This window comes from Paramisgurnus dabryanus, chromosome 13 (assembly GCF_030506205.2).
Source record: "Paramisgurnus dabryanus chromosome 13, PD_genome_1.1, whole genome shotgun sequence".
NCBI classification, from domain to species: Eukaryota; Metazoa; Chordata; class Actinopteri; order Cypriniformes; family Cobitidae; genus Paramisgurnus; species Paramisgurnus dabryanus.
This window is the reverse complement of record NC_133349.1, coordinates 25594849-25608983: the sequence shown is the minus strand read 5'-3', so window position 1 is coordinate 25608983 and position 14135 is coordinate 25594849. Positions and strand designations below refer to the sequence as shown.

Here is a 14135-nt window from a genome sequence, read left to right as displayed (position 1 = left end):
AGTCAATCAACATGAATATTTTATGTCACATTGAATTGCAAACTCCATAGCAATTACAATGAAGCAGTTCACACTCTCAGGGCAACAGTGATACGACAGGGTGCAACAGGGCAAGACTCTTTGTTAAGTAAGTGGATATAAGTGTAATCCCATGATTAAGACAGGTCGGTGGGAAACCCCACTGATAATGAATCTTTTACTTGCATTGTTAAGGGGCACCACATAAAGGCAATCAAAAATGTACGCTTGTGCACAAGGTGCACCATTGCACAACAAATTTTGTGAGTAACCATTTGATTTGAACTTGTACATTCACTACACATATGTGCCACATTGCAATTTATAGTTGCCATCTTCCATCTTTTTAATCATTTTTTTAAATCGAATATTCACTCTTGACCAATACCAGAATCTGGACTTTAATAAACCATCTTATTAAGGCAGATGTTTTCTGAGCATAAGAAATAATCGGTGCATTGGTCCTCACACACAAACAAACAAACTAATAACCTTTGCCTACATCGCCTGTGGTCATTTCCACCATCTGACATGACCCTTCCTTGCTTTGCTTAGTTTTGCTGGGCCTCTGCCCTTACCCAACCCCCGTTCCGGCTTTTCCTCATGCAGATCAATGGAATGTCCTTCGGATGGCCGGAGCTCGGCAGCAGTGCGGCCAGCTCTAATCCAAACCACAATAATGGGGTCAAAGGGTCCCTCCCAAAGCTCTGTCTTTCAGCCTGGCATCCCACTGCTTTATTGGGCAGCCTGCATCTGGAGCCTGAGCCCCACCGAGAAGCTTCCTCCCTTGTCACAAGAGCCACCCCAGCACCCCGTCCTAAGTGCCCATAAATGCGCACAAAAGCCAGTCCTACATGTGGTAGCTATCTATTACAGAAGGGGCCCTCAGGAGGGGTAGCATCAATTACAAAGGGTTGAAATTGATTTCATAGTTTCAGGTGTGGGGGAAATGAGTTTTTACTGTTGAGAGATGATGGCAGTGAGAATTTAAAACAGCGATGGACGTGAGAGTACAGCCAGGGGGTCTGCATGTACTAGGATAATGTTTCTTCTTAACCTCTTTTTGTCTAATGTATTGCTACTTTCGCATTAATGAGGCTTAAGCATTCATCACATCAAATCCAGTAATGTTTAGCTAATTTTCCAAAGAACATCATTTTACATGATCATTAAAAAATGAGTGAGGTGGGTGAAAAAGTCACTCAGCAGGAAGCACACATATTTTGCTTCGGGTGTCACACACAATTCCCTCAAAATAGAAAGAAAACATGCAAAAACAGGACTTGTTAATGTATTTTAATTGTATTATAATTAAATTGTCAATCAAACAGTAAACACTATTGTGTTTTCCTACAATAAATGATACACTTTGACAGACATATATTCCCATTTCAATCATTGACTACACGTAGAACATTCCAGTGTACTATATTATTGGTGGATCCGTTGCCACGCCCCCTCAGAACCTACGCCACGCCCCCAGAGTGATCTCAGGCGGAAGTGTGCTTGAGCCTTTTTCAGTAAGGACTCTTTCGTTTGAGATCACGCATTGTTGAATTGTCGTCCGAATGAAAAAAATGAACGCGGATTAAGGACGCGCGTCGTTTGTTTTGCTACGAGGCGAATGTGGGCCGTGCGTATTTTTCTCATCGGATGTGCGGTTGAAACCTGAGGAAAAACGCAACGTTAGGTGGAAGCGAAAGGTCGAATGATTACTTTTTTACTCCTCGCCAAACTGAGGGAAGTTAAAATGAGCTTTTCTGCATGAGACTCATCATCGCAACGACATCTTGAAGGCTCGTTCCGTGCTAACGGGCTACATGGGACATACTTTGAATTATTTAATCGCGTCCTGCACGAGCACATACGTTGAGAATAAAATCGCGCAGATGGTCGACTGACGCGCGTTCATGGAAAACCGACGTGTTTGCGTTTGGGAAGAGAAATATTGACAGTGTATCGCGCGCGTTTGCCCCTCGCGTCATGCGACGGTGGGGGAGGATCGGAGCGGAGCAGGGACCTTGCAGCGGATTTCATGTTTCGCAACAATGTTAAAGCCCCACACCGAGAATTTATAAGGCCTCAAAATGACACTTTTCCAAACGGTTAAAGTGCACCAAAGAAGTTATTATACGAACGCGAGCGTTATTGTTGAGCTTTAATTGTAAAAACAGAGCCTCATGAATGTATACCAGTGGTATGTAGTTCGCAGTACAGTCTGTTCAGTCTACGATCTACATTAAGAATCTGCTAAAGAAATCAGGGAAATCTTTCTCAAGCCATCGTGTGTCTTAACGCATCTTTATGTCTGAAGTTATCCTTTGGTCCTCTGCGCAAATGGCGTCTTTCCCAGACTCCGACCTGCAAACATGTCCGCTGTGCAAGGAGCTGTGCGGCTGCTCTGCTCCGATCTCCTCCAACTCATCTACCTCCTCCTCTTCCTCTCAGACCTCCAGTTCCTCATCTACCTCATCCACCAGGAGACTGCACGTCCTGCCTTGTCTGCACGCCTTTTGCAGGCAATGCCTAGAGGGCCACCGAAACCCCGGTGACCCTCTGAAGCTCAGATGCCCCACGTGTGACCAAAAAGTATCTCTGTCCGAATCGGGCGTCGACGCCCTCCCCTCCTCCAACTTTCTCTTCAGCAACCTGCTGGATGTGGTGGTGTCCGCCGAAGAGCAGGTCAAGAACGGTCGGTCTTCGGTGGTCCATCAGGGTGGTCTTCTGAGACCCCAGCACCTCTCGGATCCTCAGTGCAGTTCTTGTGATGAGGGTAACCCCGCTACCTCCCACTGCCTGGACTGCCAGGAGTACCTGTGTGATAACTGCGTGCGCGCCCACCAGAGAGTCCGGCTCACCAAAGATCACTTCATTGAGGGGCTGATGGAAAGCTTGCACCTGGCCAACCGCGCCAACAACTCAAACACACCTGTGAACCTGACCCAGTCCTTCCATAACAGCTTTTCCATGCTGAACATTTTCCAGGAGAGGATGGACTTTTGTCAGCAACATGACAACGCGGTGAGTTAAATGATAGCTGATACATCTGCCATATAAGTCTTTATGATTTGTGCATATCATTTGCTTGATGGCCTTGTGGTTGAGGTTTTGCCCAGCTAAAAACACATTATAAACAATCACAGAGATTTTAATGGATATAATGGGAGACGTGTTGGTATTTGTTGTAATGGTCTGTATTGGTAATGTGTTTGGTTCTTTTGTTTGGCTAATGGAAACCAATAAGATCCTGCAGGAATAAAACATTACATAAAGGCATTCTTTTAATTGGTAAACAGCTGATTTATATTGGGGGAGGGGGTTTGACATTGTATATATATAACATATGTCATATATGTATATTAAACATTATTATTATTATTATTATTGTGATATGAGGCATTGCATTTCTCGTATAGCTCCGAGTTGGCAACTTGAGGAACATAGTTGTTTGTTAATATAACACACCAGCTTTGTTATTAAAACCTTCAACGATATATTGTTCAGCCCTAGTATTTGAAATAAACAAAAAACCATTAGAATTTGTATTAGCCGCATAAGCAGTTACTAATAGGTTGCATGTTCAAACCATCAGTATTGTTAAAGAGGACCAATGGTCCGATTAACGATTTTACATTTCCTTGTTGTGTAAGTGTGTGAGCGAATCTTTCAAACATGGTAAAGAGCGTCACATTTCAGGCTGATGTCAGAGGTATTTAGACCAATCACAACGTACAGATTAGCTGGCCAATCAGGGACACAGAGCTTTTCAAATCTGTGCATTTCAGGAAGAGAGTGAAATCTGGAGCTACAAAAATGAACGGAATGTGAAAAAGAATGTGTGTTTTAACCATAAACCATGTAAAAAAATACCAAATACACAAAATTACGTTTTTTTTAGCAATGAAATGGGTGCTCTTTAACCACCAGTCACTTGACTGACTCCGACTTAAATAAATGGTACTGTAAATTGCTTTGGAGGAAAGCTTTTTCTAAATTGGTGTTCAGAAGCTGAACATTACGCGGGCGTGCACACAAAGATATGTATGCCGATGACCGGCGTATGTTTTCAATTGTTGTGCAGCGTTTAAAAAAAAGCCAGCAACTGCCGAGTTTTGTCTGTGGCGGTTTTTCTAGGCTTTGTGCCAAGATTTAAATTTTAACTTTGGCACGTCGGTGTCACTTCTCAATCAGCCGTCCAATCACAGTGGAGGAGGGATGGGACCACGACAACCAACCGGTGCATTGTTCGACAACAGATAAACAAAGCAGAAGTATCATAGCGATCAAGCGCTCGGCTGAAAAAACCTGGCAAGCGGCTATAGTCGGCGTCTGCCTGACGTTTTCATCAGCATTTAAATGCTTTGGTGTCAATGCCCCTTAAAGGGATAGTTCCCCCAAAAAGGAAAATTCTGTCATCATTTACTCACTCTCATGTTGTTACAAACTTGTATAAATGTCTTTGTTCTGATGAAAACAAAGGAAGATATTTTAAGAAATGTCTGTAACCAAACGTGGACCCCATTTTGGTTACAAGCATTCTTCAAAATATCTTCCTTTGTTTTCATCAGTACAAAGAAATGAGAGTGAGTAAATGATGACAGAATTTACATTTTTGGGTGAACTATCCCTAATGCACAGGCAGGTTGTATTGAGCTTCATTTTGGTTTTTCCCATTAATCAGAAGTTAGCCTGCCTGCCTGGATATAATGGCATCTTAGAAATAACTTCGTTTTTAGAATTATGAATTTCAGTGTAGTATGCAGAACACATACAGCACACACAACATGCTTTCTAGATGGCATATATTTTTTTCACCAGGCCTTAATGCTGTTTTCTGTTTGACCAATGTTTTACCTGGAGCTAGAATGAATTGCCTGCGGTAATAAATATGATATTGCCTAGCTTGTCAGTGAACTATGGCTCTGTCTAGTAAATGCCACTCCATCTGAAAGCAGGTGATGGTGATTTACTACTAATCACGGAACCGGCTTTAGTGACGAGATGTGAAAGAGAATTTTAGCTGATTCATCGGCCACATCAATTGCACACTTCTGTGTATGTTCTGTGTGAACATCAAAGACCTATAATTTAATTTATATATTGCAAATATGGATATTTTCTAGTTTTTAACTGTGGTCTTTACACTGTCCATGGTGTAGGACTGGAAAAGTCTTGTTTAGCTATCAAGTCTAATTAAAGAGAAATAAATGCAATTAAAATTAAACTGTGGTTATTGTTTTAATCTAGATCCATTTTTTTGTAGTGAGAATGTAATTTTACATTACATTTTTTCATTATATTCTTTTGAAATATATGCATTCCGTTCATCTTGTTTAAGTTACACATTCATGTTCAGGGCTCCAGACTGTGGCCAAATGTTTCCATTTGTTTAGTGTGTTTTTGTTTTAGACAGCGCAAGACGTTTTTACAAGTACTTACACATGTGCGACCTGAAAATTTAGAAATTCTTCTAGTTGGTATTTCAAAAGATGTGTAGATCGCGAGCCCACAAATGTGCAGTGGTATATATAAGCATGGGCGACATGGGCATCTGGCCATGGGTGGCATTTTGTGTGGGGGCAGCACGGTGAACTCAGACCAAAAACCAGTGCCCTGTGCCTGAAGTTTAATATTTTTTTTTCAATAACAACAACCATATTTTAAGTACTTTAAATTGTGTGCAAAATAAACCTATCACATTTAACCTACTTGGATAGTTCCTCCATGTGATGTTGTATCCATGTCTGAAAGAAGTTATTTTTATAGGACAGTGGGAGAGTCGATGTCTCAATGCAGGAAAAATCATCAGTTTCGTAGTATTGAAAAAATATATCACCGCAACAACTTCTATGCACATAACAGGACTCCAATTTCACTGGGTTCTCAAGTTTTTCATTGTAACTCATGTAATCTATTATCATCTGTAGAGCATCCAGTAATCTCAGTAGATTGGGTTGGCTGTGCCTATAGAGTCCAATGACATCACTTCCCAGAATCCACCTGGGAGACGAACAGTGGTATTCTCAATCACTGTCCCTCCCACTCCCTCCCAGACCTCTAGTCTCTCTCTCTCTCTCAATGGAGTATTTTCGTTTGAGTAAACAGATCTGACCAGTAGATGCTTTTCACATTCCTGCTACTCTGTGAGGAAAGCTGTGTGTGCTGGAGGTCAATAAATGCTGAAAGGTCAAACAGTGATGTGTAAGAGTCAGTGAGTACTATTCAGCACCATCCCGTTCCCAAAATGATTCATAGTTACGGTTACCAGCACTTTGTCATCAAAGCATCAGCTCTTGTATGCACTGAAACCTGAACAAAAATCTTTTGTTTCACTTTTTAATTAATGGGAGGGGTAATGATGTGCATCTCTTTGTTTGAAAGTAATTGCCCTTGCATTATTTATGCACTGTCCACAGTTTATACCATTGACTTCTTTGGTTGTAGGAGGAGAGGTCTTTTTTGCTGTACTTACACTGCAATCGCTTAAAGGGATAGTGTCATTTCCAAAAGTAAAAATTCTGTCATTGCTTCCTCAAACATTGTTTCAGACCTTTATGATTTTCTTCTTTCTTTTTTTGAGCACACAAGGAGACGTCAGGTTGAGTTTGACTACCGCCCACAGTCTCCATTCACATTCATTTAATAAAGGGTGACTGTAAATGGTGACACACTTCAGCTCTTTACATAATGCCTTTTGTGTTTCATGGAAATACGTTTAGGTTAATATAGAGTTAGGTAAATAATGGCAGAATATTCAGTAATTTCTTTTCGATGTCAGGGCTCCAGACTGCCCCCAAATGGTGGCATTATGCCCCTAAAATTTGAGAGTGTGCCACTGAATTTTACATCCAGTCGCACATGTGCAACCAGTAAATTTGACCTTTTTTTCCAAAAGTGCACAATAAAATGTGACACTGAATTTGAAACCGCACATTGTAATTTCTGCATCTATCATCAAGTATTTATTAGTAATACAGTGGAAATTAGTAGAAATGTGAATATTTGGTTAGCATGTTGATTTACGGTGTGTGCCCCTAAATTTTCTGGTTGCGCCCCTAAAATTTTCAGTTGGGGGCCACTGTGCTCCTAGTGAAAAAAGTTAGTCTGGAGCCCTGGATGTGTCTTCATTCACTTCAAACATCATCGATTTTAATGTCAGGTGCTTACATCAGGGGTTTTTAGACTTTGATGCCAAGGACCGCCAAATATTATGAACCCTTTGTAAGGGACCCCCTAGTTAAAATATAAATGAATTTTTAAAACGGATATTATAATTAGATACACCTAAAATAATGCTGATCTATAAGCCTGGACAGAAATTTTTTTTATTAAAATGTGTATTGCAGGACCTTCAACAATATATTTTGAGCTTTACAAGGAATAATGCCTTACAAACCTCAGTGAGTGAAATAAAGAGGACAGTAAAAATGAAAACGCACAAGAAAAATACAAACCAAAAATAAACAGTTCTGCTGTTCAGAAAAAAATTAGAGACCCGATAAATCCATTTTACAATTTCTTTTTTTTTTCAGTATTTTTCTGGTGACCCTCTAGAACAGTGGTTCTCAAACTGTTTTAGTTTGTCTTTTAATTAAACAAAACATATTAAATGATAGAACGTAGTGCTGTTGGTTAGTAGCCTTATTTTTTAGGTTTACTTGCACAGAATTCATGATAAATTAATTTATTTTATAAAATGTCATAAAACTGGGGCCCCCCTGGCACCATCTTGCCCCGGCACCCAGTTTGAGAACCACTGCTCTAGAAGCTCCCCTGGGGTCCCCCACGCTTACATAATGCATGAGCATGAGTAAGCATATTATCTCAAAATTGCTGTCCTCCCTTGCCTTAGGGCCTGAGTTGGGTTAAGGGTCATCCCAAACTGCCAGAATAGATTCTATGTGGGATTAGATGGGTCAGAGAAGTACCATAGAAACCATACCCGACCCTGCTCTCTCATGAGCTATCCATCTTTTTTGTGACAGAACTGCAAATTTCTTCTTTTTCTTAAGTTCCCAACGCTGATCTATTGGCTTTACAGATGGAGAGATTGATTGGCTTGAAATCATCCCCTTTACTTATTTTCTCAGAAAAAAAGGTAGAAAAGCTGTCACTGGAGTAGTCTACTTTTGAAAAGTACACCTTTATATCTAAAGATTGTATATTAGTACCTCAAAGGTACCTGTACCTAAATTGTACATATGTTGACCCTTTTAAAGGTTACTGTCCCAGTGACCTTCTGCTGTACCTTTTTCTGACAGATTTTTATTTGGCTCATACGAATGGCTGATTTATTATGTGTGATGCATTTGTTTGGAGGGATAACAGCCCAAAATTTGTTTCTGATTTTGACAATGGTTTTAAAGCAAATTGTTTATGTGGCTTTGTGTGCCAATCACTTGACTTTTGCCCATCTAAGGGGTTTTTCTACATGACACCATTTTCCACAAAAAAAAACACTTTTTTTCCACATCGTGTGCCATCGCCAACTACTAGACTGGCATACATAATACATTGTTTTAAGTTTTTTTTTTGCCGGATCCATGTGAACTGGGATCATTTCGACAATGTTGTTGACATTTTAATTTGTAGTTGTTGGGTAAATGTACCCTAAGTAGCTAGGTCTTGACCTTAATATACTCCATTGGGGTTGTCGTATTTCATGTGAAATGTATGTCCTTTTGTTGCTCAGACAACTTTTTCATGGTATGTATCTGGATTTAGCAAGGGGGTATTTCATTAATGCCGGCCAGAAGCGCTGCTCTGTGTGTTTTACAGCCTGTCTCAGGAACTCCATTACCCTGCAACTCTCTTTGCTTTTAACCATGTTCATATGCACGTTTCTAATGGCTTTGACATGGAATATGCTGGCTTCCACATTTAAAACAAACTCTGCTTTAAGGAAAAAAGACACAGGCCACGTGAAGGAGAAGCTTTCAGGGGTTAAGAAGAGTTTGCAGAGCGGGTTTTTCTCCGTTGGAGGCAACGTCCTTGTGGAATTTAAAGTTGTCAGCACATTTATGCAGGATATCTCTCCCTGATACAAAGCCCAGACATTTATTGGGGTTAAATGTTTTTCCATGTGTGTTCAAAAACACAAACAGTTTTATTCCATACATGTTTGAAAAGAGTGTCTTTGACAGAATGGGCTTTAAACATGGTTCTTACTTGCCATACTACCTTCCTTTCTCCCCTAAGCCTGTAGCTGTAAAGCAGAGTAAAGTGCTGGAGGAACATATGTCTGAACATTTAATGCTGTTAGAAGAAAAAAGGCAGATGTAGTCGGTCAGGATGGAGAAGGGAATGCAGTCGGCCAGGTACACTGTGGAACGTTTTACTAATTCTACCAGTCAAAACACTCCACGGCTCCGTCGCCATCGTCTAGACTTCTGTCGTTTTGTTTCAAGGCTCAGACTGTGAGATTTTTATTGCCAAAATTAAACAGGAAGCCATTTGTTACATTTGAAATTGAGGAATCAAACAGACCTTTTGTTGTCTTGGGCCTTCAATCCTGGACAGTTAAGTTTAGCAAAAAATGAAACCCAAAAGATGGACCAAGTTTAGGAGCCGTATATAACAATTTGCTGCAACAAAAGTTGTTGTCCATTAGGGGTGTAACGATTCACACTGCTCATGGTTCAGTTCGCATCACGGTTTTATAGTGACCGTTTCGGTGCAGTTCGGCACTGGCAATGTTCAGAAAAACATTCTACTAACAAATTAACAGAACACACTTTAAGTTAGTAAGTAACAAATTTTTTTGGCCCTTAAAAAATCTGATCCTTCCCATAAACAAAGTGCATTTGAAACTCTGTTTTTCACCAGATGAACAGATTCATACCCTGCTTTATGTTTTTAGGCATGTTTGAGCTTTTCATTTCAACATGTAATCTCGGGTCACCTTACGAAACTTCCAGTTCCCACGGATGTGGAAAGTCAGGTTTTGTGCGTTTGTCAGTTCATTCTCAGTTTTGATGCGAGTTTCATCATAGATGTATAACTGCTGCTAAAGTCCATAAGACGAAGGGGTGCTGTCCAGCATTTCACGAGTTTTAAAACGCATCCTGTATAGCTGAAGGTCTTTCATTGTTCTGACAAATGGTAATAAAAACATTTAGGGCGTCTGCTAGTATTGTTATACAGTATATGTGCTTGTCTGAAGTTTTTTGTCCAGACTCGTAAATTACGCCAAATGTTGTACAGAAGCATGCAGGCTTGTCCACAGTTTTGTTCTTGAATTGCATTGCTGTGTGCAACCAGACAGTGAATTTATGATGTTATTGGGTGGCAAGGACCCAAAGTTATAGGCAGGACCTTAAGAACGTGGCTACAGTTGACAGTGACTACTGCGCTCCTAATGACACCATCGGCGTAAGATGTCAGTGGCCATTTTTAAGACCTTTTGGCTTCATTTTTGTACAATGGAAGTTTATGGAGAAACGTCGTCCATTTTATTTTTTACAGTCTATGGTTCAAACTCTTAACCCACGTATTAGCAGCAGTAATGGTGGTGACCTTCTGGATGGAGGTGGTCTACTTAATCCTCAATGCTCTGTAAAGTGTGACCTGATATTAGATCTGTGGCTCATATCAGCTGCTTTGGCTACAGAGGTGCCAGCAATGCCATCATGAAATACAGCACCATGTGGCAGTAGTGCATTGTGGGCAGTTTAACCTCTGTCCAAGCCTGACATCATCAGACCTATTCAACCCTCACCTCTGACATTTCTACACATGTATTTGTGTGCGTATTTGAGGGCTTAGCGGCTTTCCAGATGAACTTTCCTCTCCCCTTCCATACGAACAGCCATGCCACATGGAAGTGCTTATGGAATTTTATATAAGAAACAGCTGGCAGCTCTTCAAAGCTCTTGTTATGGTATGGACCGCATGTTTTGAGATGGTGATGGGTCTGGAGGCTTGTCATGTTGTCTGTGGTGTTTTTCTATCCTGATCATCAGAAGACAGGAGGTTAATCTATGTAAAGCCTCAGTTTTAGTTCAGGGCTCTATGAGGGACATTGTTTTATAGATGTTTTATTCAACGTAACAGTTTGGTAATTGTTAGAGTTTAATGAGCGTTTCAACAGTTTATTAGACAAATTATGTGTTTGTATGAATTGATTTCCCATTTTGGGTTCTGTAAAATGTCATATACTGTTATGTAATTGTCATTTGTGATGTTTTGTGTCATTTAGGTCCTATAGACGTTTTTTTCAGACGCACGTCACAGTAATGCGCCTCGCCCAAAGTTAACTTGTGGACTATGTTTGTTTATCGGTCTGGATAGTGCCTAACAATGGTTTTCTAAATACGAGTGGAGACCGTGAGCATAGATAACCACTGAGTGGATTTGGCTGCCTGGCAAGAATTCAAGGATCGTAGCTAAAGCCCGATTTATAGTCTTGCATAAACTCTATGCCGTAGCTACGCCGTAGGTTATCCGTAGCCTGTGCGTAGCTCTGCGTAACCTGACGTGCACCTCGGCAAATTTTTAACAGCGCGTCAGTTCTGCTGTGATTGGTCCACCAGAACCCCTCCCGTCAGCTAAAAACACTGTGTCATAGGTATTTCCGTTTGCGACAGTGAAAACAATGAGCCTAGTTGAGGAGTGATTTATCTCAAACTGCAACAAAAGTCGTATTTAGGAAGTATTTACTTCCATCGTTGCTGGTCTTCTCAAATCATACACAACAAGTTGCTATTTCTTCTTCGTTTGTGGGTAAACTTGCCAACCTTCTTCTTCTTTGACAGTTGCGCTGCTACTGTGGTTACACGCGTGGATACTGCCTACCTACGGTCTGCATGTGTGATTGCACTTTGACGCAAAAGTATAAATGAAAACCAACGCGGAACCTACACCATCGCGGCTACGCTGTAGGACCTATGCACAACTATAATGAACACTTAACATTGTATACATTAATTTTAAACGATGAAGTTAGCTTGGTGTAGTAGTTGATACGCTTTAGCTATAATTTGAAGTAAGGTAATTTTTGCTCTTTATAAAAAAAATCTACTCTAGATGCACTCTGTTGTTATTGATTTTTTGCATAAGTTCCCTGAACATTACGTGTGGGCCACAAAAGCCGTTTATGCATGTTTTTGTTCAGCAAATTGAATTCAGCGCAACCAGAGCGAAGCTCAGCCGCCTGCACAGCGTGTCTGTACAAACTCGTTCACGCTTCACAAAACACTCATACACACGTGTGCATGCAGAAGTCCTTTGTGTCAGTGGCCCAGTTGATTTGCCTCTCATCAACAGCCAATAAGATCATCTCCATGAAGAGGCACCTCCCCCAGCGAGTGGTTGTGTGTAGAGAGAGTTGGTAAATTTTGTCCATGTGTGTTGTAGGAAGAGAGAAAACCTCAAAGGGATGTGTGACTTCCCAGAAAAAGTTTGTCAGACGGATAGTTCATAGTTATGACATCGGTGTGACTGTGCTCTGCAAACAAAGTTTTGCCCTTTACCATCAAACATTGATTTGACACAGTGCCAATCAATTTCCTGGGGTATCTGGCACCATAATGTCCACAGCAGGTCCTCAAGTTCCCGTTTATTTCGGGGTGGTGGTGATGTAGCGCAGACCTGTTTTTCCAAGTCAAACCACTAATGTTAAATTTGGTTCATGTCAGATGAATTTGGAGGCAAAGGCATTAACAGCAATTCACCCTCATGTTCCTCAAACCACCCCTTGAAGATTCTAGCAGTGTGGCATGGCGCATTATCCTGTTATCCTAATGGCTATCAATGGCAGGGAGCACAGTTGCCATGAACTTACAGCTGACAGCTGTCAGGGGTGGTGTAATTGTGATAACAGGGCTAGAGTTGGGCGATACGCCCCATTTTGAGATCGTCCTATCGTCAGCCTGCGAGATGCGGTCGCTGTGAATAATTTGGCCATCCGTGCACCACTTTTGCTATGCAATCGCTGTAGTGGCACGTTAACAACCCACAAGGTAAATCTGTGTTTGCCCTTTATTTTGTGATTCAGAGTTTTGATGTGCATTGGGCTTTTGTCCTGGGATGGATAACGTTGTGACACATACCGCAATGAATTGGTCTCTCTTATTTTACTGCTGTGTTATGGATTTACTTCAAAGCATGTTTCAGATCAAGCTAGATCTCTGCCGTGCCTTACTATACAAAGTGAACCCATGTGCTCATGTCGTTCAGCTAGGAAAAGTGACTGATCTCATCCTGCAGGTCACCAGCCCTCTCTGTGCTGTAACTCCTGCAGATACTTTCATTAAAATCAATTAAGCTGTTTACATCGCACAGTAAATCTCTTATTTGAAATTTGTAATCCTTTTTAATTATTATGTCACTCACTGTGGGTTTTACACAGTCTACATTTCAACACAGTTATGCGTGTCATGTTATTTCTGTAGCCGTCTTTTTATGCCAAATGTAAGTCAGACATCTTTAGATCAGACAGTGTAATTTTAGCTTGTTAGGTCTGGCTGTGGTGATAGACGTATAAGACAAACAAGTTTGTTTGTGGTTGTATACAGCATGAGTGTTTGTGGTTGGAAACAAGACTCGATTGATGCTTCCCAACATGTTTGGCTGAAAAATGTAACATAAACACGTCAAATTGTTTAAGGTGCTGGTAATCTGCACTCAAATTGAGAAACACACTTCTGTTTTTGCCTCGGGTTGAGAAACTCAATCTTCCCACAGCTGCTTTAAAGACTGGTGCACTCCACAGGCGCAACAAGAGGCCTGTACCCTTCTCTTGAAAACTTGGGGTCGTTTGCACAATAACCACAACCAGGAAACCTTTTATGTTATGGCTGTTTGTTTACACATACAAAATGTTTTGAGGTCCTGAAAACTTGAATTTGTTTTTGAAAATAATGCCATTTATTGTTTCTGCATAAACGACAAAAATGCAAATCTGTGAAAACGGAGTTCAATCTACATGCATGAATACTTGACAACTATAACAACAATAACCATGTTTCCATTCATGGCTTTTTTTGCAAGAAAAGCTTTAATGCATCAAAGAGGCTGTTTACACTTGATATTAAGTTGTGTTTTCGTCGATTGGATCAAAGCTGGACAATGCTAAAGACAGATTTGAGCTCGTCCACTTTCAACCACATTCAGAGGTA

At 40.8% G+C, this 14135-nt stretch overlaps 1 protein-coding gene across 1 annotated transcript in view; it reads left to right on the top strand.

Annotated features, from left to right (window-relative positions):
• The first annotated feature begins 1407 nt into the window (after positions 1-1407).
• The window catches only part of trim71 (tripartite motif containing 71, E3 ubiquitin protein ligase), a 28330-nt gene continuing 15602 nt past the window's right edge, over positions 1408-14135 (top strand). Inside the window, exon 1 of the mRNA XM_065270074.2 lies at positions 1408-3039. Coding sequence (XP_065126146.1) covers positions 2323-3039 — 717 coding nt within the window. The 5' untranslated portion in view covers positions 1408-2322. The remainder of the gene's footprint in view (positions 3040-14135) is intronic.